The sequence below is a fragment of the Crotalus tigris genome, unplaced genomic scaffold (assembly GCF_016545835.1).
Source record: "Crotalus tigris isolate CLP2741 ecotype Arizona unplaced genomic scaffold, ASM1654583v1 scf7180000024350.909852, whole genome shotgun sequence".
NCBI lineage: Eukaryota > Metazoa > Chordata > Lepidosauria > Squamata > Viperidae > Crotalus > Crotalus tigris.
This window is the reverse complement of record NW_024100519.1, coordinates 764,530-787,661: the sequence shown is the minus strand read 5'-3', so window position 1 is coordinate 787,661 and position 23,132 is coordinate 764,530. Positions and strand designations below refer to the sequence as shown.

Sequence of the window (23,132 nt, the reverse complement as noted above, 5' to 3'; positions counted from 1 at the left end):
TGCTCCATCACTGAAAGTTTTTAACAAGAGATTGGACAGCCACTTGTCTGAAATGGTATAAGGTTTCCTGCCTGAGCAGGGGGTTGGACTAGAAGACCTCCAAGGTCCCTTCCAGCTGTTCTTTTTCTGTTAAAAAGAGGTCCTTCACATTATCCCATCCCCTGGTTCACCATGGACGTCTCAATCAACAATGTTGATGCAAGCGATGGGAAACCACCGTTGCTGGATTCCCATGCTAAGCCTAAACAACGAACGGAGATTGGCTTAGCGCCAGCACCACCCTGTTCTTAATCCTGGTCTGTGCCACTCTTCCATAAGAACATAGACTGGTTTTTCCAGAATGGCACCCTTGGCGTGCAATTTACCAGATGCTCACCTCTGCCAGGGCACCGTTGGGGGCTCCTGAGTTTGCTGCCAAACACCACGGGGTTGAGCAATCCTTGGTGCTCTCTGAGCTGGGTTGTTTTCTTGCAGATGTTTCATTACCCAGCTAGGTAACGTCATCAGTGCTGGAAGGGAATGAGGTTGGCTTCCAGCACTGACATGACCTAGTTGGGTAATAAAATATCTGCAAGAACACCACCAAGCTCAAAGAGCACCAAGGACCCCACAATCCTCCTCCTCCTCTTCGCAAATCCCATTCCTTTCGAACACTGAGGATGTTCCCTAGTTCGGTAATGAAACGTCTGCAAGAAAACAAGCCTGCTCAGCGACAGCCAAGGACCCCGGAGTTCAACCCTGAGCTGCAAATATTCTCTCCGCCGCGGGGTTTCACCTTACTTCGGCCGGTGGCAAAAGCGGGGAAGGGGCGTCGGGCGCGCTTGGAGAGCCCCCCGCGCGTAAAGGCGCAAGCTGGAGCCGGCTGGAGGAGAGAAGCGAGGAACGCCAGACTCGAGCGTTAGCAGCCCAGCAACCGCCGCCCACGGCGCGTCCACAGCCGGGGAGGGGCTGCCAGAACGCACGGGCGGGTGGGCTTCTCTGAGCGCCTCCGGAGCGACCAGAGCAAGGCGAAGCATGTCGGTGTCTCTGAAGAAGCCAGAGGAATCGGAGGGGTCCGACACGTTGCAAGGCAAGGACCAAAGAGAGCGGCGGGGCAGAGACTCATTCCGGGGGGAGGAGATTATTACTTTTGCATAAAGGCGGCGAGGGGGAGGACAGGAACCCAATTCAGGGAGCACCAAGGACCCCACAGTCCTCAGCCGCCTCCTCTATTCCACAAATCTCATTCCCTTCCAGCACTGATCATGTGACCTAGTTGGGTCATGAAACGTGTGCAAGAAACCCAGCAAACTCCGAAAGCACCAAAGACCCTACAGTCCTCCTCTTCTTCTACTCAATAAACCCCACTCCCTTCTAGCACTGATAATGTTACCAAGTTTGGGCCATGAAACGTCTGCAAGGAAACCGCCCAGCTCAGAGAGCACCAAGCACCCTTCAGGGTTTTGTGAAGATGACCGTTGCATCCAGATTGCAAAAACCACGTTTTTCTTTTCTCTTCCCCCTTTCTTCCCCACTCCCCCACCCCTCTGCAAAGATCCAGAAGATAATTTGGCACGAGGAGAATTGTTCCTGCTGATCTTGTCAGTTCTATGCCTCCTCATGACTTTTCCCGTTTCGATCTGGTTCTGCTTACAGGTAAAATAAAATGAATAATACTTGGACGCCCTTGGCATTGATAAACTCTGCATCAGTCAATTTCAAAAAGTTCACGCTTTTCACATCCCATTTGCACTTGTTAACCTGTTTTAATAGTCTCTCTCTCTCTCTCTCTCTCTCTCTCTCTCCCTCTCTCTTTCTCTTTCTCTCCCTCCCTCTCTCTTTCTCCCTCCCTCCCTCTCTCCCTCTCTCTTTCCCTCCCTCTCTTTCTCTCTCTCTCTCCCTCCCTCTCTCTTTCTCTCTCCCTCCCTCTCTCTTTCTCTCCCTCCCTCCCTCTCTCTCTCTCTCTCTCTCCTTTTTTACATTCTGCCCTGTGTTATGTTTCCGTTTGGGATGTTACAAATGGAGTACAAAATTAGGCTGAAACTTGCAGGGGGATACCTTGTTTCAGGTTGTTACCGAATACGAAGAACCCGTCATCATGAGGTTCGGACATGCACGGAAAAATGTCGGAAAAGGAGCAGGTGAGTAGTTCGTATGAAGCCTTGGTGTGCATTGGGCTAAATTCTCACAGTTAATTCTTCTTCCCCTTTGGGGGGCATGGTGCGGATATTTTATTTTTTTATTTTATTTTAGAATGCCTCTCTTTTATTTTTTTCTGAGGGTGGGTGAAATTAGCAACATTCCACGATTTTGGTGACTTTAAGATATTCCCAGAATTCCCCAGCCAACCGGGGGGAATTGTGGGAGTTGAAGTCCACCTATCTTAAAGTTGCTAAGGTTGAGAAACAGGGCCCTTATAGGCCCTAGAAGCTGCTCATGTTTTTCAGTCTGCAGAGTCCCAGTTGACGGTTTTTCTTAGAACTAACAAAAAGGATGAGGCACCTGAGATGTTTCCTTCACCGTGTGGTTGATTTGTTTCGTGGGTTTGAAGTGGATGTGTAGTTTTTATTTTGATGGCAATGTCATTTCTTTTCCCAAAGGGGTTTATTTCATTCTGCCCTGCACGGACAGTCTTACCAAAGTCGACATGAGGACAAAAGCAATAGAATTGCCCTTCCAGGAAGTGAGTGTTTCTTTTCACTGTTTGGTTATGAGGATCAAATGTTACAGACTCTCTCTCTCTCTCTCCCTCTCCCTCGATCTATCTGTCGATCATATCTATCATATCATATGTCTGTCTGTCTGTCTGTCTATCTATCTATCTATCTATCCATCCATCATCTACTTACCTACCTACCTATCTAATCTACCTACCTCTATCTATCTATCTATCTATCTATCTATCTATCTATCTATCTATCTATCTATCTATCTATCTCTCATGTTGCCCAGGGAGTCTCAAGCTGGCCATCCTTTGGTTTAAAAGTTGTTTGCAATTTTGGGTCTCCCATTGTATACTACAATTGATGGTAGTCTAGTTTGGGGACATCTTGGATTTTAATCCCTGTGTTATTTATTGCTTAATTTGTGAAGCACCCAGAATCGCTGAGAGTTGGGTGGTGCAGATATTAATACTACATTTTCCACTGGAGGTTTAATAGGCTCCTGTAGTTTAGTGCGGCAAAGTGGTCTAGAGTGAAAACTGAACTAGAACAGAACAGAACAGAACAGAATAGAATATGGAATAGAATAGGAATAAGAATATAGAATAGAATAGAATATGGAATAAGAATAGAATAGAATAGAATTAAGGAATGGAATGGAATAGAATAGAATATATTGGAATACAGAATAGAATGGAATGGAATAGAATAGAATAGGATAGAATAGAATAGAGATGGAAGGGACCTTGAAGGTCTTCTAGTCCAGCCCTCTGCTCCAGCAGGAGGCCCTCTGTTCAATCTTGAGTTTCTTCCAGATTCACTGCCTGACCCTTCCCTTAAGACACAGCAACTGTTTTTTAAAGCTGATTCAGGACTAACTGCCCGTAAATCTAATCATTGTTAAATAGATTACGTATGCTGGTCCAGCTGACTCAAGTTTAACTGTCTGGAAATCTAATAATCTTTAAGCCAATTAAGTTTGCTGCTGTCGAATTTCTCCAACGATGTCTTTCCATCCTCTCTCCTTTGTGTTTCTGTTCTTTTTTTTTTTCCTTCAGTGACATTTACCTCTCTTTTTATAAGCAGCGGCTCATCCTTTTGCAAAGCTCGGCTTAAGGCTGATCTTTCGATTTTGGGAGCACGGTGGAAATTTCTGGGAAAGCAAGAGAAAGGCGGGATCCACACATGGGTGTTCATGTGCCCTGCGGTTATTTGGTTTAGATTTCACACGTCGCATGAAATTGACCGCTGTGGTTTCTAAAGTAATACAATATGTGAACCAGGCTGTCCTGGCTTATTTAAACCAGGGTTAAAGCAAGCCGGGAGTCATTATTTGAGATGGGCAGCAGCACAAAGGGGAGAAATAAAATGAAATGTGGTCAGCAGGAAAAACTGTGTTTCTCCCCCAAATCAAATTACATGTAGCCCTTGACTTGCGACAAAAACAGAGGTCGGAATTTGTGTTGTTAAGTGAGTTCGGCCCATTTTACAGCAGTTGTTAAGTGAAACACTGCAGTTGTTATTAACACGGTGGTTAAGTGGATCGCAGAAGGGGATCACGGGGCACCGCGACCGTCATAAATGTAAGTCAGTTGCCGAGCCTCAGAATTTCGATGTGGGGATGCTGAAACGGTTGTTCAGTGTGAAATATGGTCCAAAGTCCTTTTCCTCAGCTCCATTGTAACTTCGAACCGTCACTAAATGAACGGTAGTAAGGTGAGGACTGCCTACACTTACAAATCCATGTCCGAGCAATGATATGGTTTGTGAGTAATTAAGATGATGGCGAGATGATTAGATAAAGATGATCCTCCTCCATTCCGTCTCTCCTTGCAGATTTTTACTAAGGACCCCCTGATCATTGATGTCGACGGGGTAATTTATTACCGCGTCCAAGATGCCTTCCTTGCCGTAACCAAAATCTCCGATGTGGATGCTGCCACCAACCTTTTAGCCAAAGCCATCATGAAGAACACACTTGGGGCTCAAACCCTCTCCCACCTCATCTCCGACAGAGAAAAAATTGCCAAAGAGATCCAGGTACACCCACCAGGGCCAAAGCACACAGAACAACATGTGGAGTTACTTCGGAGGAGAACCTATACCATTTCAGACAAATGTTTGTCCAATCTCTTTTTATAAACTTCCAGTGTTCGTGCACCCACAACCTCTGGAGAAAAGCTGTTCCACTGATGAATTATTCTCACTGTTAGGAAGTTCCTCCTTAGTTCTAGGTTGCTTCTCTCCTTGATGAGTTTCCATCCGTTGCTTCTTGTGTTGTCTTGAGGTGCTTTGGAGAATAGGTTGACCCCCCTCCTCTTCTTTGTGGCAGCACCTCAAATATTGGAAGACTGCTATGCTGTCACCTATAATCCACATCTCTGTACTTTTTTTCACCAGGTCCTGCTAGACAACATCACACGTGACTGGGGAGTCAAGGTGGAGCATGTGGAGATCAAGAATGTGAAGACACAAGTAAATGTAAGAGGGTCAGTGTGAAGATATTGGGTTTATTCTTCGCTCTTAACCTACAATGCCCTTGTTTGGGTTTCTATCCTCCACACCTACCAACTGTACGGATTTCTATCTCAATACACCGGGCAGATTTAGTCAGTTGTAACTTAGCTAAGTAGGGCGGGGGTTACCACGGTGATGTCAACGCTGCTAACATCGGATGTTCTTGCTTTGACAACATATGGAGATACAGCCATTTCCCTTTACTTTGTTTTACTCTCAGAGTGGGGAGAGGAATGTGTATGGTAGTTAGTTAGACACAACAATATTGCAGTAGTTGAGAATCAAGTTTTTTTAAAATAAGAAGTGATAAGAAATGGCAGGTTGGAGAACTGGAGGGAAAGCCTGCATTTCAAACTAATTGAAGAATGTGACTTATGACTGTTAATTAGAGGAGGGAATTGCGCTAGATACTATGTGTTCAGGGGAGAGGAATTCAGATTTTGGCTTCACCTATGTACCTGCCGAAGCTATGTTACTCGAATAAAGATTCTTTAAGGAAAACAATGCCTCGAAGTTCTTTGAAGAGTTTCGTCTGTCGGAACCATGACAGGTGATGGAAAAGTCACTCTGCAACCAATCCTCACAGTGGTCTCCTTCCTTCTAGGTTGTCTCCCCAAGGAGTGTGACGCCACAACCACTGAAAGAAGTTTCTATCTTCCTTCAAGATTCTCCTGTCTCCATCCAACTCCGTTGCTTGAAGGCAGACAATGCTCATCCTAGCCCACACATCTCCACTATTATCTTTAGTTAACCAAGCTAAGCGGAAAAGTATTGAGAAGGAAGCCATCAACAGAAGCTGCTTCTCCAGAACGCAGGCTGCTTTGGCAAGAAGCTGGGGTCCTCCAGAACCCAAGGAAGATACAGGGATAGATGTATTTGTTTGTTTGTTTTTAAGGTTCGATATTGTTTCTATTGTTCTCCCTTCCCCACAATACCAATAAAATTTAAAGACAGGGATCACCTTGGCAGCTAGTTCCCTGCGATGGTGAGTTCAGAGCTTATGGATGCTTGAGGTGGCTCCTGGAAGGGAACTTGTTAGCAAAAGGATCGGTTCAGGAACCATGGTTTCTTCATGGTTTGGTGAATAGACTGGCATGAGTTCGTACAACCGAAGGGGCAACAATTGCACAACTTCCTTGAAGGGCACTCTGATTGAAGCACCTCCAGAAGTGGTGGGTGCTCCATCACTGGAGGTTTTCAAGAAGAGACTGGATATCCATTTATTCAGAATGGTATAGAGTGTCTTGCTTGAGCAGGGGGTTGGACAAGAAGACCTCCAAGGTCCTTTCCAAGCCTGTGATTCTATGTTCTCTTTTGGCCAACATCCATGTCTCTTAGCCTGAGATGGGAACGGGGAAGGCCCTTTGGAGACCAAGATGTCAACCCCAATACTTAGAACATAGAATAATAGTGTAGGAAGGGACCTTGGAGGTCTTCTAGTCTAGTCTAACCCTTGCTCGAACAGAAGAACCTAGACCATTTCACACAAATGATGGTCCAGTCTCTTTTCTGAAAACATTGTGGGTGATGGAGCACCCAAAATTTTTGAAGGCAAATCATTCCATTGCTTGATTGTTCTCATGATTAGGAAATATCTCCTTGGTTCTAGATTTCTTCTCTCCTCACTCATCCATTGTTTCTCGTCCTGCCTTTTGGTGCTTTGGAAAAGAGTTTGACACACACACACCTGTCTTTGTAGGAGCCCCTCAAATATTGGAAAACTGCTTCTTTTCATTAGACCAGACATACCCAATTCCTATAACCATTTTTCGTATGATTAGGGGGCTGGAGGCTAAAACATAAGAACGATGACTTCTCTTCCAAAGCACCCCAAAACTGGCAAGCCTTTTTACTGATTCTATACAAGCTTTATTAAAGGCCTTTTTTTCTTCTTCAAAGCAGCAGCAAGGGGTCAAAACAATACAGTTCGTGGACTTGCCTCAGCTACTGATCAGCTTCTGGAGCTATTTGTTAATTTTAATTATTATTATTATTTTAAAAAAAAGTGCCTGTAGGAGATGGAAGGAGACCTTCGAAAGCCGCACACTTTTTCTCCTTCCCAGTAATAATAATAATAATAAAAAAAGGGAGAGATTTCTCTCGTCACACAGCCAGCTCTGCCAAAGCCCTCTCCAAAGGATCCACGTTCCAATAATCATCCTCCCAGCCCAGGAACCAGCCAGTGAAGGTAGGAGGTTCGAACCCTTGTCGGATGAGGGTGATGGGTGTCCGCCGGTCGCGGTTGGCAGGGTCGGTCTCAATGTATCTCCGTGCTGTAAAAGATGCAACCGGGAGAAAAGCAGCACAGAAACCATGAGTGCTGGAAGAGTGGCGACTATCTGCAGCTCGGGTAGCTAAATTTTGCTGAATTCGGAGAACTGGCTGGCTTCCAGAAGTCCAGTCTAGGCCTCAGAGGCCTGGAGGAGGCCTCCCAGACCTAGAATGGCCCACCGGAAGTACATGGATGACACTTCCGGAAGTCCGTTCTAGGCTTCTGAGGGCTGGAGGAGGCCTTCTGGGCCTAGAACGGCCCACCGGAAGTGCGTGGATGCCACTTCCAGAAGTCCGTTCTAGGCCTTGAAAGGCCAGGCCTGCATCGAATAAGAAAACCGGTTGTTCGGGTATTTGAATTCCAGCACTGGTGTGAAGTGAGGGTCTTGTAATGGGCCAGGTGTGATTCACCAGTGATGGGTCTTGTGATGGGGAAGTTACATCAAGTCAGGGTCATTGGGCGATGAACCGGCACTCCACCAGCCATTCCCTCAACAGACACATCAACCTACAACTACCCTACAGAGCCCTCAGAATCTAAATCAACTGCACAGCCAACCAGAGACAGCACTGACACTTAACCAACCCACACAAGCCCCTTCACCAGCAGGTCACCTCCCAATGACCTGACCTGACCATCACAAGATCCCCATCACATCTGACCCATCACAAGACCCTCACTTGACACCCCCACACCTGAAACCCTTATAAACAGAAGAACACCAACATTGACACCTCCTGAACTCCACTAAAGATGTTGCCTAGCCTGGTAATGAAACCAACCCACCAGCTTGGAGAATGCTGAGATGCTGAGCTGCCAACGAAGAGTTGGATGATGTGAAAGATTGAGGAGTGATCAACTCACCTGATGTTTGGGATTCTGTCTTCTCCTCTTCATGGGCATCTTTCCCAACCCACACAAAGACCTTTGAAGGAAAAGCCAAATTGACGTGATACAGGTGCTTTTTTACGGTACCGAGCAGAGATAATTCCATTTTTTTTTTATTGAAAATTTTTACAGTTTTACAATAAAATAATCCCCCTCTCCCACCCCACCCCCAACCCCCCCCATCACCCTCCATTTATTAATGAGTGGGGCACTTACCTGGTCCCAGGTGTCTAAAAGCATTACGTCATCTGTTGCCAAGTCATCTTGAGTCAACTCTCCGGGTACTTCTTCAATCTAAGAAGTTTGAAATGGAAAATGTCTTTAAAACAATAAGGTTAAGGCTTAGCTCTCTGACCAGGTAGTTGAAAATCAGGTCTTTCTCTGAATTCTCAAGAGTTTTCACTGATTTATATTGATGAATAACTATCAATTATTTGATTGTTTTAAATCTATTGGCCACCCAACTCCACAGGACACAAATTCTCTTTTGGTTATGTCCAAATAACACCAGAGTAGCCTCTGTCCCATTCAACATGTCGTCTTCTTTAATGACCAAATGCTTCTGAGAAAGGGGCTGCCATTATTTAAAGACTTATTTTTTAAAAACATTTGGAACTAGTACTGATCTTCCTTGTTTTACGACCATCACTGAGCCAAAAAAATTTTTTATTGCTAAGCGAGATAGTTGTTAAATGAGTTTTTACAACCTTTCTTGCTACAGTTGTTACGGGAATCACAGGGATTGTTGAGTTAGCCCGGGGGTCTTCAAACCTGGCCCTTTTATGACTTCCCCCAGAATTCCTGAGCCATCATGGGGGAACTATGGCCCCTTCATGACTTGTGGACTTCAACTCCCAGAATTCCTCAGCCAGCATGGGGGAACTATGGCCCCTTCATGACTTGTGGACTTCAACTCCCAGAATTCCTCAGCCAGCATGGGGGAACTATGGCCCCTTCATGACTCGTGGACTTCAACTCCCAGAATTCCTCAGCCAGCATGGGGGAACTATGGCCCCTTCATGACTTGTGGACTTCAACTTCAACTCCCAGAATTCCTCAGCCAGCTAAGGTTAAGGAATTCTGGGAGGGCCAAGTTTGAAGACCCCTGAGTTAGCCCCATGGGTGTTAAGCTATGTTGTTAACTGGTTGTTAAGGATGTGTGTTAACCTGCCAACCAAGTTAGGCTTCAGCTACTCACGGTGAAGCGTCCACTCTTGTTGGAGCAGGCAAAGAGGCGAGGGGGGTGAGCGTCCATCTTTTTATCCTTCAGCCGTGGGGAGGTGCGGTACGCAGCCCTTCCGCCGAGAGCTTCCCAGAAACTTTCTGCAAAACAGACCAAGAGCCTGAGTGAAGCTTCTTGGTCAGTGCTTCCTCTCATGAGAAAAGGTGGGCTTGGGGTGAAAGATCAGTGTGGATTCACACGTTATGCTGAACCACAACTGAAGAAACCACCTTCTCTTTAGCCTGAGGCGTAAACCCGACTTTTAATTTCAGACATGCATTTCAAACCTGGCTCTCGGCCTTCTGCAACCTGAGTTGCCTGTGCTCCCAAAACATTCAACAGCTCCTGAGCTCCTGATTTTTCGGTGTTGCTGGCTCCCTGGCCCACCCAGACATAAGCAGTTGTTGGGGTCTTCAAGACAAAGACATCATTGGAATTCAGTTCTTTAGCAGCCGGGCTGATCTGTAAAAATACGAAGAGGACGTTGTGTCAGCTGCTACGGATGCTTGCTTGTGCTTCGCAGCTATGTGGCGACAGACTGCCATAAACCGTGGGAAGGCGGAATGAAGGGGAGAATGCTTGGGGAAGCGGAAGTAACTGCTGTATGTCCTTGAGACGCTGCCTCAAGGTCACCCAGCTGGAAGAAGGAGGCAGTTACCTATCAAACTACGCTTGGAGTGACTGTTATGAAAACATTCTGCGTGAACCTGATTCGTGATACTGGGGTGGGCAATGAGATAAGGGAGGGAAAAGTAGAACTTAGGGATTTGGCCATGCGATTCTCAGTCCTGGCTTTACACTACTGCAATACATTTGATCTCTAATAAACTTTACTTTCTCAACCAATGGAGTTTCTATTTAGAAGTTTAAGTCATGGCAGATCTGACACACATCCTGGGATTAACTCCTACCAAGACTCAGATGCAAGATAGGTGCCATTTTTGGCTCAGTTTGATTGGTCACTGGTTTTTCTTGTCCTCAAATTTCATATTTTAAGTCAGGTACCTCAATGGCCCGGGTTGCACCAGATGTGCTGGAACGAACTTGGAAGAGCCGTGTTGGTGCCGGGCTGGTCTGACCACCTTCTCTGGAGGTGCCTCCTTGGAATATGATTAATGGTTTCCCATCAAAGATGCTCATGAGGTGAGGGGGCTCTTTGCCCTGGACCACTCGTTTCTACCAAGGAAGAAAAAAAAAAATAACAGGGTCAGTCTTCAAGATAAGAAAGGTTTGGGGAACAGGAGATCATGAAAATTGTGGAAATGCATATTTATTGCACTTAAAACGGTATATAAGTCTCATAAATAAATAAATAAATAAATTATCAAACAGATGAAGGATCTGAGAGGTCCTGAGTGCTCTCTGAGCTTGGTAGTTTTCTTGCAGATGTTTCATGACCCCACTAGGTAACATCATCAGTGCTAGAAAGGAATGGGGGAGGAGGAGGAGGAGGAAGGGGAGGTGGGAGAGGACGAGGAAGAGGAGCAGGAAGAGGAGGAGACTGTGGGGTCCTTGGTGCTCTCTGAGCTTGGTGGTTTTCTTGCAGACGTTTCATGACCCAACTAGGTAACATTATCAGTATTAGAAAGGAATGGGGGAGGAGGAGGAGGAGGAAGGGGAGGAGGAGCAGGAAGCGGAGGAAGAGGAGGAGGACTGTGGGGTCCTTGATGCTCTCTGAGCTTGGCTGTTTTCTTGCAGACGTTTCATGACCCAACTAGGTAACATCATCAGTGCTCAAAAGAAGTAGGGTTTTCTCTCTTGGTAATTCCTTGATAGAGTGAAAAGAACTTGGCAGGAAGAACCACCAACTCAGACAAGGCAGAAACTGAAGAGAATAGAGAAAAGTTGAAGTTCTGGAGTCCTTGGTGCTCTCTGAGCTGGGTGCTTTTCTGGCAGACGTTTCATTACCAAATTAGGTAACATCGTCAGGACATTCAGTAACCATCATCAATGAAAGCTCTGCCAGAAAACCACCAAGCTCGGAAGAGAACCTTCAACTCTGAGCTACAGATATTCTCCTCTATCAAATTAAGGATCTATTTTAAAGCCGAAGCGAGGACTAAAATCATGTGCAGGTGACCTTTTTTTATTCATTTTCTCTCTCCCCCATGTTTCTTTTGTCTGAGGATACCAGGTTTCAGCCCAGTTTGTTGAGCTCTCTGGGGAATAACTTGTTCATCTTTCAGATTTCCCCCCAGCATCTTAGTCACGCTTGAATGGAAGACCTGGATCTTTTTGAAGCACTTAAGACAGCACAAATCTATGTTGATCCTTTATCTCTTTCTTCCTCTTCTCTTGACCAAAGAATGCTGCAGAAGGTCTGCCTTATCCAAAACATCCATTCTGCATCTTGTCCCTTTCTCTACTTGGGCCTCTGATGTGGTTCCCTCTGATCGATGGTCTCATTGGTTCTCCTCCACCTTCTATCCTTCAGTGCGTGCCCACCTCAAGAAGGGTAAGCTTTCTTATTACCTGCACGGCTGTGCCTCCCAGCTGTTCATCCAGCTGGACAGTAAGAAAAGCTGAGGTGGTGATCTCATCTTGAGTGGAATCTGCACCCTGCCTGGGAAGAAGAAAAAAAAACTTGCAAATGGGTAAATGTTTATGGAGATTCTCCATCATCCAGGTCGCGGCTGCTGTCCAAAACACACTTTCCCAAAAGGAAACTCGGAGTGCTTGGGTATGGTTAGGAAGCCACTGATCTTTGTAGGCTGCACTATCTATGTTTCCTGGTAAAATACATGGGAAAATCCCATTGGAGGAAAATTCCACTTAGGGTTAGGGTTAGGTCACCATGAACTCATAGAGCAAAATGGACATCTCCAACAAACTCGGAGTGCTTGGGTATGGTTAGGAGGGCACTGACCTTTTTAGCCTGCGCTATCTACGTTTCCTGGTAAAATACATGGGAAAATCCCATTGGAGGAAAATTCCACTTAGGGTTAGGGTTAGGTCACCATGAACTCGTAGAGCAAAATGGACATCGCCAACAAACTCGGAGTGCTTGGGTATGGTTAGGAGGGCACTGACCTTTGTAGCCTGCCTATCTACGTTTCCTGGTAAAATACATGGGAAAATCCCATTGGAGGAAAATTCCACTTAGGGTTAGGGTTAGGTCACCATGAACTCATAGAGCAAAATGGACATCGCCAACAAACTCGGAGTGCTTGGGTATGGTTAGGAGGGCACTGACCTTTGTAGCCTGCGCTATCTACGTTTCCTGGTAAAATACATGGGAAAATCCATTGGAGGAAAATTCCACTTAGGGTTAGGGTTAGGTCACCATGAACTCATAGAGCAAAACGGACATCGCCAACAAACTCGGAGTGCTTGGGTATGCTTAGGAGGGCACTGACCTTTGTAGCCTGCGCTATCTACGTTTCCTGGTAAAATACATGGGAAAATCCCATTGGAGGAAAATTCCACTTAGGGTTAGGGTTAGGTCACCATGAACTCATAGAGCAAAATGGACATCGCCAACAAACTCGGAGTGCTTGGGTATGGTTAGGAGGGCACTGACCTTTGTAGCCTGCGCTATCTACGTTTCCTGGTAAAATACATGGGAAAATCCCATTGGAGGAAAATTCCACTTAGGGTTAGGGTTAGGTCACCATGAACTCATAGAGCAAAATGGACATCGCCAACAAACTCGGAGTGCTTGGGTATGGTTAGGAGGGCACTGACCTTTGTAGCCTGCGCTATCTACGTTTCCTGGTAAAATACATGGGAAAATCCCATTGGAGGAAAATTCCACTTAGGGTTAGGGTTAGGTCACCATGAACTCATAGAGCAAATTGGACATCGCCAACAAACTCGGAGTGCTTGGGTATGGTTAGGAGGGCACTGACCTTTGTAGCCTGCGCTATCTACGTTTCCTGGTAAAATACATGGGAAAATCCCATTGGAGGAAAATTCCACTTAGGGTTAGGGTTAGGTCACCATGAACTCATAGAGCAAAATGGACATCGCCAACAAACTCGGAGTGCTTGGGTATGGTTAGGAAGCACTGACCTTTCTAGCCTATCTACGTTTCCTGGTAAAATACATGGGAAAATCCCATTGGAGGAAAATTCCACTTAGGGTTAGGGTTAGGTCACCATGAACTCTAGAGCAAAATGGACATCGCCAACAAACTCGGAGTGCTTGGGTATGCTTAGGAGGGCACTGACCTTTGTAGCTGCGCTATCTACGTTTCCTGGTAAAATACATGGGAAAATCCCATTGGAGGAAAATTCCACTTAGGGTTAGGGTTAGGTCACCATGAACTCGTAGAGCAAAATGGACATCGCCAACAAACTCGGAGTGCTTGGGTATGGTTAGGAGGGCACTGACCTTTGTAGCCTGCCCTATCTACGTTTCCTGGTAAAATACATGGGAAAATCCCATTGGAGGAAAATTCCACTTAGGGTTAGGGTTAGGTCACCATGAACTCATAGAGCAAAATGGACATCGCCAACAAACTCGGAGTGCTTGGGTATGGTTAGGAGGGCACTGATCTTTGTAGCCTGCGCTATCTACGTTTCCTGGTAAAATACATGGGAAAATCCCATTGGAGGAAAATTCCACTTAGGGTTAGGGTTAGGTCACCATGAACTCATAGAGCAAAATGGACATCGCCAATAAACTCGGAGTGCTTGGGTATGGTTAGGAGGGCACTGACCTTTGTAGCCTGCGCTATCTACGTTTCCTGGTAAAATACATGGGAAAATCCATTGGAGGAAAATTCCACTTAGGGTTAGGGTTAGGTCACCATGAACTCATAGAGCAAAACGGACATCGCCAACAAACTCGGAGTGCTTGGGTATGCTTAGGAGGGCACTGACCTTTGTAGCCTGCGCTATCTACGTTTCCTGGTAAAATACATGGGAAAATCCCATTGGAGGAAAATTCCACTTAGGGTTAGGGTTAGGTCACCATGAACTCATAGAGCAAAATGGACATCGCCAACAAACTCGGAGTGCTTGGGTATGGTTAGGAGGGCACTGACCTTTGTAGGCTGCGCTATCTACGTTTCCTGGTAAAATACATGGGAAAATCCCATTGGAGGAAAATTCCACTTAGGGTTAGGGTTAGGTCACCATGAACTCATAGAGCAAAATGGACATCGCCAATAAACTCGGAGTGCTTGGGTATGGTTAGGAGGGCACTGACCTTTGTAGCCTGCCTTTCTACGTTTCCTGGTAAATACATGGGAAAATCCCATTGGGGGAAATCCACTTAGGGTTAGGGTAGGTCACCATGAACTCATAGAGCAAAATGGACATTGCCAACAAACTCGGAGTGCTTGGGTATGGTTAGGAGGGCACTGACCTTTGTAGGCTGCGCTATCTACGTTTCCTGGTAAAATACATGGGAAAATCCCATTGGAGGAAAATTCCACTTAGGGTTAGGGTTAGGTCACCATGAACTCATAGAGCAAAATGGACCTCGCCAACAAACTCGGAGTGCTTGGGTATGCTTAGGAGGGCACTGACCTTTGTAGCCTGCGCTATCTACGTTTCCTGGTAAAATACATGGGAAAATCCCATTGGAGGAAAATTCCACTTAGGGTTAGGGTTAGGTCACCATGAACTCATAGAGCAAAATGGACATCTCCAACAAACTCGGAGTGCTTGGGTATGGTTAGGAGGGCACTGAATCTATTCCACATGGGAAAATCCATTGGAGGAAATTCCACTTAGGGTTAGGGTTAGGTCACCATGAACTCATAGAGCAAAATGACATCGCCAACAAACTCGGAGTGCTTGGGTATGGTTAGGAGGGCACTGACCTTTGTAGCCTGCGCTATCTACGTTTCCTGGTAAAATACATGGGAAAATCCATTGGAGGAAAATTCCACTTAGGGTTAGGGTTAGGTCACCATGAACTCATAGAGCAAAACGGACATCGCCAACAAACTCGGAGTGCTTGGGTATGCTTAGGAGGGCACTGACCTTTGTAGCCTGCGCTATCTACGTTTCCTGGTAAAATACATGGGAAAATCCCATTGGAGGAAAATTCCACTTAGGGTTAGGGTTAGGTCACCATGAACTCATAGAGCAAAATGGACATTGCCAACAAACTCGGAGTGCTTGGGTATGGTTAGGAGGGCACTGACCTTTGTAGCCTGCGCTATCTACGTTTCCTGGTAAAATACATGGGAAAATCCATTGGAGGAAAATTCCACTTAGGGTTAGGGTTAGGACACCATGAACTCATAGAGCAAAATGGACATCGCCAACAAACTCGGAGTGCTTGGGTATGGGTTACCAGGAAACATAGATAGGGCAGCCTACATTTCCCTTGGACTGCATCTGGAGCTAGAAGATAGCAGAAGGTGAGAAGCAAGTAGGAAGGTTGAGGAAGTAAGAGAGGGGGTGAGTGAGGAAGAGGAAGAAGAGGAAAAGAGGCAAGTTGGTTAGAGGGTGGATGCGGTTTGGGGGGAAATGGGTGAGCAATACCGACAGTGGTGTGTATCCATTTGTTTTATTTTTTATCTGAAGTATTTTTAAGAATGTAATGTATTGTAAAATTGAAAATAAAACCTTTTTACAAAAAAGAAAAAAGATAGGGCAGCCTACAAAGGTCAGTGCCCTCCTAACCATACCCAAGCACTCCGAGTTTGTTGGCGATGTCCATTTTGCTCTACGAGTTCATGGTGACCTAACCCTTATTCTCCCTTGGCCGTACTTCAAGTAGAAGCTGTCTTACCACGTATAAATGATCTTTCCCTGCTTGCTCCCATGCCTGTAATTGTACAAGATGATATAACTGTCTCCCCCGTAGAATTGGCCATAAGTTGCAGGATTTACAGGAACTTTAGCAGAGCCTTCTATTCTCCAGATCTGCAAAAAGAGGAGAAAGGGACAAAAACCGGTCAGGTCAATTGGAGAAGCAGAACAGAAAATGGGGAAAGGGGGGGGGGCGGTTGTGTGTTTTGTAAGCAGTTGTGCAGCACACCCTCTCGAGATTTCATTGGAGGAAAGCAAGTGCCGTTCCACAAACCAGAACTTTTGGAGTTAATGAGGAAGGAACCAGGCTGCTTCTCCTCTCTGTTGTCTCCTCTGAGTTTCAAACAGCTACTGGAGGAGAAAGGGGGAGGCCAGAACTTCATTATTGTTTTTTTCCCTGTTCTTCAGGTAGCTCATGTATTTATTTGTTAGTTTCTTAGGCTGCTTTTGGGGCAGGAACTGAAGGCATCATCCATTCTGCTTCCCCCGCGTGAGGTGCATTTGTTTGAGAGACAGAGATAGGCAGAGACAGAAAGAGAAAGAGAGACAGAGACAGAGAAAGAGACAGACAGCCAGAGACAGAAAGAAGAGAAAGAGAGACAGACAGAGAGAAAGAAAAAGAGAAAAAGAGAGAAAGACAGAGACAGAGAAAGAAATAGACAGCCAGACAGAAAGAAAGAGAAAGAGAGACAGAGAAAGAGACAGACAGAGACAGAAAGAAAAAGAGAAAGAGAAAGACAGAGAAGGAAAAATAGAAAAAGAGAGAAAGAGAAAGACAGAGACAGACAGAAAGAAAAATAGGAAAAAAGAGAAAGACAGAGACAGAGAAAAAAATAGACAGCCAGACAGAAAGAAAGAGACAGAGAAAGAGACAGACAGCCAGAGACAGAAAGAAAAAAAGAGAGAAAGAGAAAGACAGAGACAGACAGAGAGAAAGAAAAATAGAAAAAGAGAGAAAGAGAAAGACAGAGACAGAGAAATAGACAGCCAGACAGAAAGAGAAAAAGAGAGAAGGAGAAAGACAGAGACAGCTAGAGACAGAAAGAAAGAGAAAGAGAAAGAGAGAAAAAAGAAAGAGAAAGACAGAAACAAAGAGAAAGAGAGAAAAGAAAGAGAAAAAGAGAGAAAGACAGAGACAGAGAAAGACAGCATTGGCCAAAGTCTCCCAAGGAGCTTCCATGGTTGAGGAGGGACAGGAATCTAAACTTCCCAGGTGCACGTCCAACACCATCGCCATGCCACACCGCCTAGTCCTGAGTATTAAACCCCAGTCATTTCCCCTTCTGAACCTTACTGAAGTAGCTCCAGCAGAGATACAAACAGACGGAAATAATTGCATGGAATGAGCTGCTTTTCATAAACCCTTTCCCTACTCTGCCCTCACCACAAAGTTTGGTTCACATTCTTCGTACAAGGCCCCATAGTGTCGCCTAGTGGAGAAACTCAGAAGCTGCGGATGACTCCTCGACAGTGCTCCTAAGGGACTAGCCTAGCCTGGCTTGGATTTCTGGGAAATGTAGTTCTAGGAACTGGTTGGGAGATGGACTTATACATACCGTAAGCCCCTCTCTCTTTTTCTGTCGGGGTCAACTTATGGACGTCCTGCATCTCAGCTAACAGGTTGATATTAGGGGTCCCTGGTGCTCTCTGAGTTTGCTTGTTTTCTGACAAGCGTTTCATGACCCGAACTAGGTAACATCATCAGTACTCATGAGAAGGGATGATGTGTGACCTAGTTTGGGTCACGAAACGTCTGCCAGAAAACCACCCAGCTCAGAGAACACCAAGGACCCCTCATTTCAACCCCCAGCTACAAATATTCTCCTTTATAGGTTGATATTAGATTGAGCAGAATGCGCCCCATTGGGCTGAGCTGTAAATGTGGCTGCTTTGGGTTTGGCGCATTAAGCAAACTCGTCCGTTGTAGTCCCGAAGGGCCTTTTCAAAAGGAAACTGGACTTCCTTGTTTTGTTTTTGTTTTCCTTGAAAAGGTTTCTCTTCTCCTCCAAGAAGCTTCTTCAGTTCGCAGTCCAGCTTACAGCGAACTGAAGAAGCTTCTGGAAGGAGAAGCGAAATGTTTGTAAGGGAACGAAGCGAGAAAAAAGCACCTTTGGGGACAACCGTGGGCAATCTGGAGAGTTGAGACTCTCCGCAGACATCGGTCCACTGTAGTGTGCAAACCTGGATAGACACAGATCGCGGCATCCGTCCATCCGACTGGATTGTTACATTTTCTGCTTTTACGATTTTTCCTACTTCTGTTTTTCATTCTTTGGGCCCGAGATCCAGGCTGTTCGCTAATACACCTAACTCTTTAGCCCAAAGAGTAGCTACTCTGCCCCTCCAGTCTCCTAGACTTCCTTACCTGTTTTTCTCCAGTGCCGTCGTCTTCCATTCCGTGTTGGGCTGCCATTGTTGGCGAGGTGTGCAGGGTGGCCGCGTCAAAAGGTATCTGCTCAATTTTGGCCACATGGCCAGAGACATAGGCCACCCCCAGTCCCTCTGTCTGGTCTCTGTCGCGCCAGTTCTTGAAGAATTGCTTGAACAGAGGAGTCTCCCCACCCTCTGGGAGGACCTGGACCTGAGACGAAAGAAAACCCTAAGCATCAAGGGTCTGCTCTCATTTTATGTACAAGTGGCGTGCACTGCCCCTATTGGTGGGACCATTCTGATGAGGTTACCTAGCTGGGTAATGAGATGTCTGCAAGAAAACAACCAGGGCACCAAGGAGCGCACAGTTCAATCCTGAGCTACAAATATTATTTTCTATTGTTGTTAGTTGCGAAGTCGTGTCTGACCCATCGTGACCCCATGGACAACGTTCCTCCAGGCCTTCCTGTCCTCTACCATCTTCTGAAGTCCATTGAGGCTCACGCCTACTGCTGGTGACTCCATCCAGCCACCTCCTTTTCTGTCGTCCCCTTCTTCTCTTGCCCTCCATCTTTCCCAGCATCAGGCTCTTCTCCAGTGAGTCCTTCCTTCTCATTAGGTGGCCAAAGTACTTGAGTTTCAACTTCAGGATCTGGCCTTCTAAAGAGCAGTCGGGGTTGATCTCCTCTAGGACTGACCAGTTTGATCGCCTTGCAGTCCAGGGGACTCGCAGGAGCCTTCTCCAGCACCAGAGTTCAAAGGCCTCCATTCTTTGGCGCTCAGCCTTTCTTATGGTCCAATTCTTTTCTATAGATAAGCTAAACACTGGACTTTTGACACCCCGTAACTCTATGTTTACATCCAACAGTATGGAAGATGTTTGGTTTTACTTCTCAATCCAGCCTCTAATTCTGGAATTCCCAGGTGGGGTAGGAGATGACCAGGCTAAGCCCGAGGGAGGGGTCAAACGTGCCATCAGTCTCAAGTCCCTTTGTGCCCACAAGAGATCTGAGTCCAGCCCTCCTTGAATTCCTTTCACTCTTGTCCACCGCCAATTTGCTTTGACCGTTAGTAGCTCAGATTCTTGAAGAGAGCTTAAGCTCGCGATCAATCTTTACACCCATTTGAACTATCTGGATTTTCTGATTTTCCTGGGGCTAACAAGTCCTAACAGAATCCCAACAGGCAAGCATTTTCCACAGATCCTAAATTTCACTGTCTAGCAGAAGGTGAGCTTTAGATAATTTCCCTTCCATGGCTTACCTGTGTATGTCTTGGATAACTCATCTTGCTGATAAACTCAGAAGCAGTTTTGAGAGCAGCTTTTCTTTCTTCCGCGTTGGCATTTCTCCCTGTTATTAACAAGGGAGGAAACAGAGATATTGCATTCGTTATCCAGGTGCATGCTTATACTGCAAATGTTTTGCTGCCCTGGGAAGTTTTATCTCTCCGGGGTGGGAATCCTCTGGAGAGCTAAAATCCAGATGTACTCTCCCACACTAGGGTCAAAATATTGGTTCACTGCCAGCTCTTAAGGTAGCTCAAATCATTCTGTGAATTTGTTTTTTTTTAAAAAAGACATGCTTACTTACTTCCTTGTCCTACAGTACATGTTGTCTCTCACAAATAACCATTTGCTTAGTGGCGAATTGTCGTAGACCCTTCCCTTGCTTTCAGAAGTTGTGGGTGCTCAATCACTGGAGGTTTTTAAGAAGAGACTGGATGGTCACTTCTCTGAAATGGTCCAGGGCAGGGGTAGGCAAGCTTGGCTCTTTTAGGACTCGTGGACTTCAACTCCCAGAATTCCTGAGCCAGCATGGCACAGCTTGGAAACCTCTCCCTTTCCCCTCAGCATGGCCGGCTTCAGGAATTCTGGGAGTTGAGGTCCACGAGTCATAAAAGAGCCAAGGTTGCCTACCCCTGGTCTAGGGCAGTGGTTCTCAACCTGTGGGTCAGGACCCCATTTGGGGTCGAACGACCATTTCACGGGGGTCGCCAAACAACGGAGTCCGCCATTTTTTTCCCCCTTTTCCTTAGCTGTGCTACTCCCTTTTATTCTATTGGCTTTTGAAAGCCAATAGAATAGACTCTCTTGAATAGAGTCTAATTCTATTGTCTTTCAAAAGCCAATAGGAATTGTCCAGGCTGTCTCTGCCCTGCTGAGCCCGCCCAAAGTCCCATTCTGCAAACGGTGTTGCACCAGTTGAGTAGTCCTTGACTTACGACCGGTTGAGTAGTCCTCGACTTACGACCGGTTGGGGGTCGCGGCATTAAAAAAGTCGAGAACCACTGGTCTAGGGTCTCCTGCCTGAGCAGGGGGTTGGACTAGAAGATCTCCAGGGTCCCTTCCAGCTCTATTCTGATTGATTGATTGATACATGATTGGCTTTCATTTCTGGATGTACCTTTCCAGACAAAAATTTTGCCATCTGTCCCGTGGTCCAGAATGAAGCAATCGTCAGAAACCAGGGCTGCTTGAGAGAAGGGGTTCTCATCAGCCACCAAGGAAACGGCCATGTTCCCTGCCCCGTTGGAGACCTGTAACCAAACACATTGGTGCTTTTTACCCACTTGGAAACCCAAAGTTAACACACACACCCCCCCGATCTAGACTTCTAAAATCTTTTTGTCCCTTCCCCGGGAACGGAGCTGAATGAGGTTTATTTCGCAGTATAGGTGCATATGACTACCCTTGCAGTCTCCTGTGGACTGGACTTTGGGCGTTGAACGGATAGAAAAAGACGCTTCTAATTTGTTCCACTGACTCTCTTTCCCATTAAACCACTGTTCCTGTCTTCAGAAAGGATGAATGTTGGCTAGCAGGGCTTGTAATGTGCGACTGCTCTGTCACTCTTACACATCTGCGGTTTGACTGGGCTTCCCGGTGTCATTTTTGATTTATACCCCCGTGCCTTCCTGGTATTGATTTTTGTCTGTTTGTAATTCTAGCTAAAAGAAAGGATCCGTCCCTTAATTTGTTAAGGGCTTGGAATTCTGGATCTGGGTGTGCAAAATTTGCATTACTTAAATGCCAGGCACCCTCTCTCCCCCTGCAGTGAATTGCCACGTTGCCTACCTCAGCGAGCAAAGATAGCGTAATCTATGGGAAGACATTGCATCGGGGGAGATTAATTTAATGGCCCTGAAAAGTACATTTTGCATTTGCTCTGTCCCAATTCGATTTTGGGCCTGCAGCCCTCAGATGCAAATGTGGCCCTCAGCCAAACCAACCAAGCCAGATTCCTGACCTCAAGACACCCCAAAGGACGTTGGCAGACTTTCACAGCCCATTTCCTGAGGCCCCCACCTCAGGATCTGCTCTAGCTTATACCTTGTAGAGTTTAGCCAGCCTTCTGTTGGTGGCGTCAGCTTGGGTGTCATCGGCTGTAGCTGCTGGCAGGGCAGGTTTGGGTCCCAAGACCTGAAAAACACAGGGGTGTCAGTCCTTCCAAGTTATCGTTGTCTGTTGTCTTCATAACTTCAGAAGTTATGCCTCCAGAGGTCATGAATGCTCCATTACTAGAAGTTTTTAAGAAGAGATTGGACAACCATTTGTCTGAAACTATATAAGGTTTCCTGCCTGAGCAGGGGTTTGGACTAGATGACCTCCAAGGGCCCTTCCGACTCTTCTATTCTATTCTGTTCTGTTCTCTTCTGTTCCGTTCTGTTCTACTGTACCTATTCGATTCTTCTGTTTCTATTTCTATTTTCTATCTTCTATCTTCTATTTTATTCTATTCCATTCTGTTCCGTTCTAGTATACCTACTCTATTCTATTCTTCTATTTCTATTTTCTATTCTATTCTATTCTATTGTATATTCTATTCTATTCTATTGTATATTCTATTCTATTCTATTCTATTCTATTCTATTCTATTCTATATTCTATTCTATTCTTATTCCTGTTTTTATTCTATTCTATTCTATTCCTGTTTCTATTCTATTCTATTCTGTTCTGTTCTTTTCTGTTCTAAATTCTATTCTTAGAAACTTTGTTCCCCAGATATTTCCCAAAGAGCAAACAACCTGTGCATGGAAAAATAACAACCAATTAAGATTGTTCCGGGGACCTCTCCATCAACCCAGTGACCAGACTGATGGTAGTTATAAAGAGGAAAAGAAGAGAAGGGAAAGTGAGATCTCTCTACCAAGTTTTTTTGTTTCTAAAAAGGGAGGGAAAAAGCCACTGGAGAAATCTCTGCCCGCTCAAGATGAGAAGGAACGAGTTCTGGAGAAAGACCTGGATCATCTCGTCCCGTTCAGCCCCGTCATCTTCAACTATGACTCTGGCCCGTCCACTCCGCTCGTTGTCCCGGATGCCCTTGGCGACTTGGGTGGCTTTCAGTTTTTCAAACCGGTTGGCATCCGAGCCGCACCATTGGTGAATGTTCTACAGGAGATGAAACAACCGCAGGGTCAGTGGGGGAAAAAACACAAGGCCAGCGCTAAAGGGATTTGTGTCTGTGTGGTGCGTTTGTGTACGCAAAAGCACTGCAAGTTGGGTTTCTCGT

At 45.8% G+C, this 23,132-nt stretch overlaps 2 protein-coding genes across 6 annotated transcripts in view; one reads left to right on the top strand and one right to left on the bottom strand.

Moving 5' to 3' along the window:
- Positions 1 to 797: 797 nt before the first annotated feature.
- LOC120300725 (stomatin-like) lies at positions 798 to 7,326 on the top strand. Of its 3 annotated transcripts, XM_039327100.1 has the most exons (7): positions 801 to 1,069; positions 1,535 to 1,635; positions 2,048 to 2,120; positions 2,580 to 2,662; positions 4,479 to 4,682; positions 5,043 to 5,123; positions 5,764 to 7,326. In XM_039327100.1, exons 1-7 carry the CDS (start codon positions 1,015 to 1,017, stop codon positions 5,908 to 5,910), a joined length of 744 nt encoding a protein of 247 aa, XP_039183034.1. In that variant the 5' UTR covers positions 801 to 1,014; the 3' UTR covers positions 5,911 to 7,326. The 3 variants fall into 3 exon arrangements, with proteins under 3 accessions (XP_039183035.1, XP_039183034.1, XP_039183033.1); XM_039327101.1 differs by having other exon boundaries at positions 798 to 1,635; positions 5,043 to 5,131; positions 5,764 to 5,931; XM_039327099.1 differs by having other exon boundaries at positions 803 to 1,635.
- Positions 7,006 to 23,132, bottom strand: part of GSN (gelsolin) — a 36,087-nt gene continuing 19,960 nt past the window's right edge. For all 3 annotated transcript variants that reach the window (XM_039327098.1, XM_039327097.1, XM_039327096.1), the window contains exons 5-17: positions 22,862 to 23,011; positions 21,953 to 22,042; positions 21,027 to 21,159; positions 19,885 to 19,973; positions 18,617 to 18,832; positions 16,232 to 16,365; positions 12,014 to 12,104; positions 10,547 to 10,717; positions 9,829 to 10,003; positions 9,518 to 9,642; positions 8,536 to 8,613; positions 8,296 to 8,356; positions 7,006 to 7,432 (exon numbers count right to left, since the gene is read on the bottom strand). In XM_039327098.1, coding sequence (XP_039183032.1) covers positions 7,263 to 7,432; positions 8,296 to 8,356; positions 8,536 to 8,613; positions 9,518 to 9,642; positions 9,829 to 10,003; positions 10,547 to 10,717; positions 12,014 to 12,104; positions 16,232 to 16,365; positions 18,617 to 18,832; positions 19,885 to 19,973; positions 21,027 to 21,159; positions 21,953 to 22,042; positions 22,862 to 23,011 — 1,683 coding nt within the window. In that variant the 3' untranslated portion in view covers positions 7,006 to 7,262. The remainder of the gene's footprint in view (positions 7,433 to 8,295; positions 8,357 to 8,535; positions 8,614 to 9,517; positions 9,643 to 9,828; positions 10,004 to 10,546; positions 10,718 to 12,013; positions 12,105 to 16,231; positions 16,366 to 18,616; positions 18,833 to 19,884; positions 19,974 to 21,026; positions 21,160 to 21,952; positions 22,043 to 22,861; positions 23,012 to 23,132) is intronic.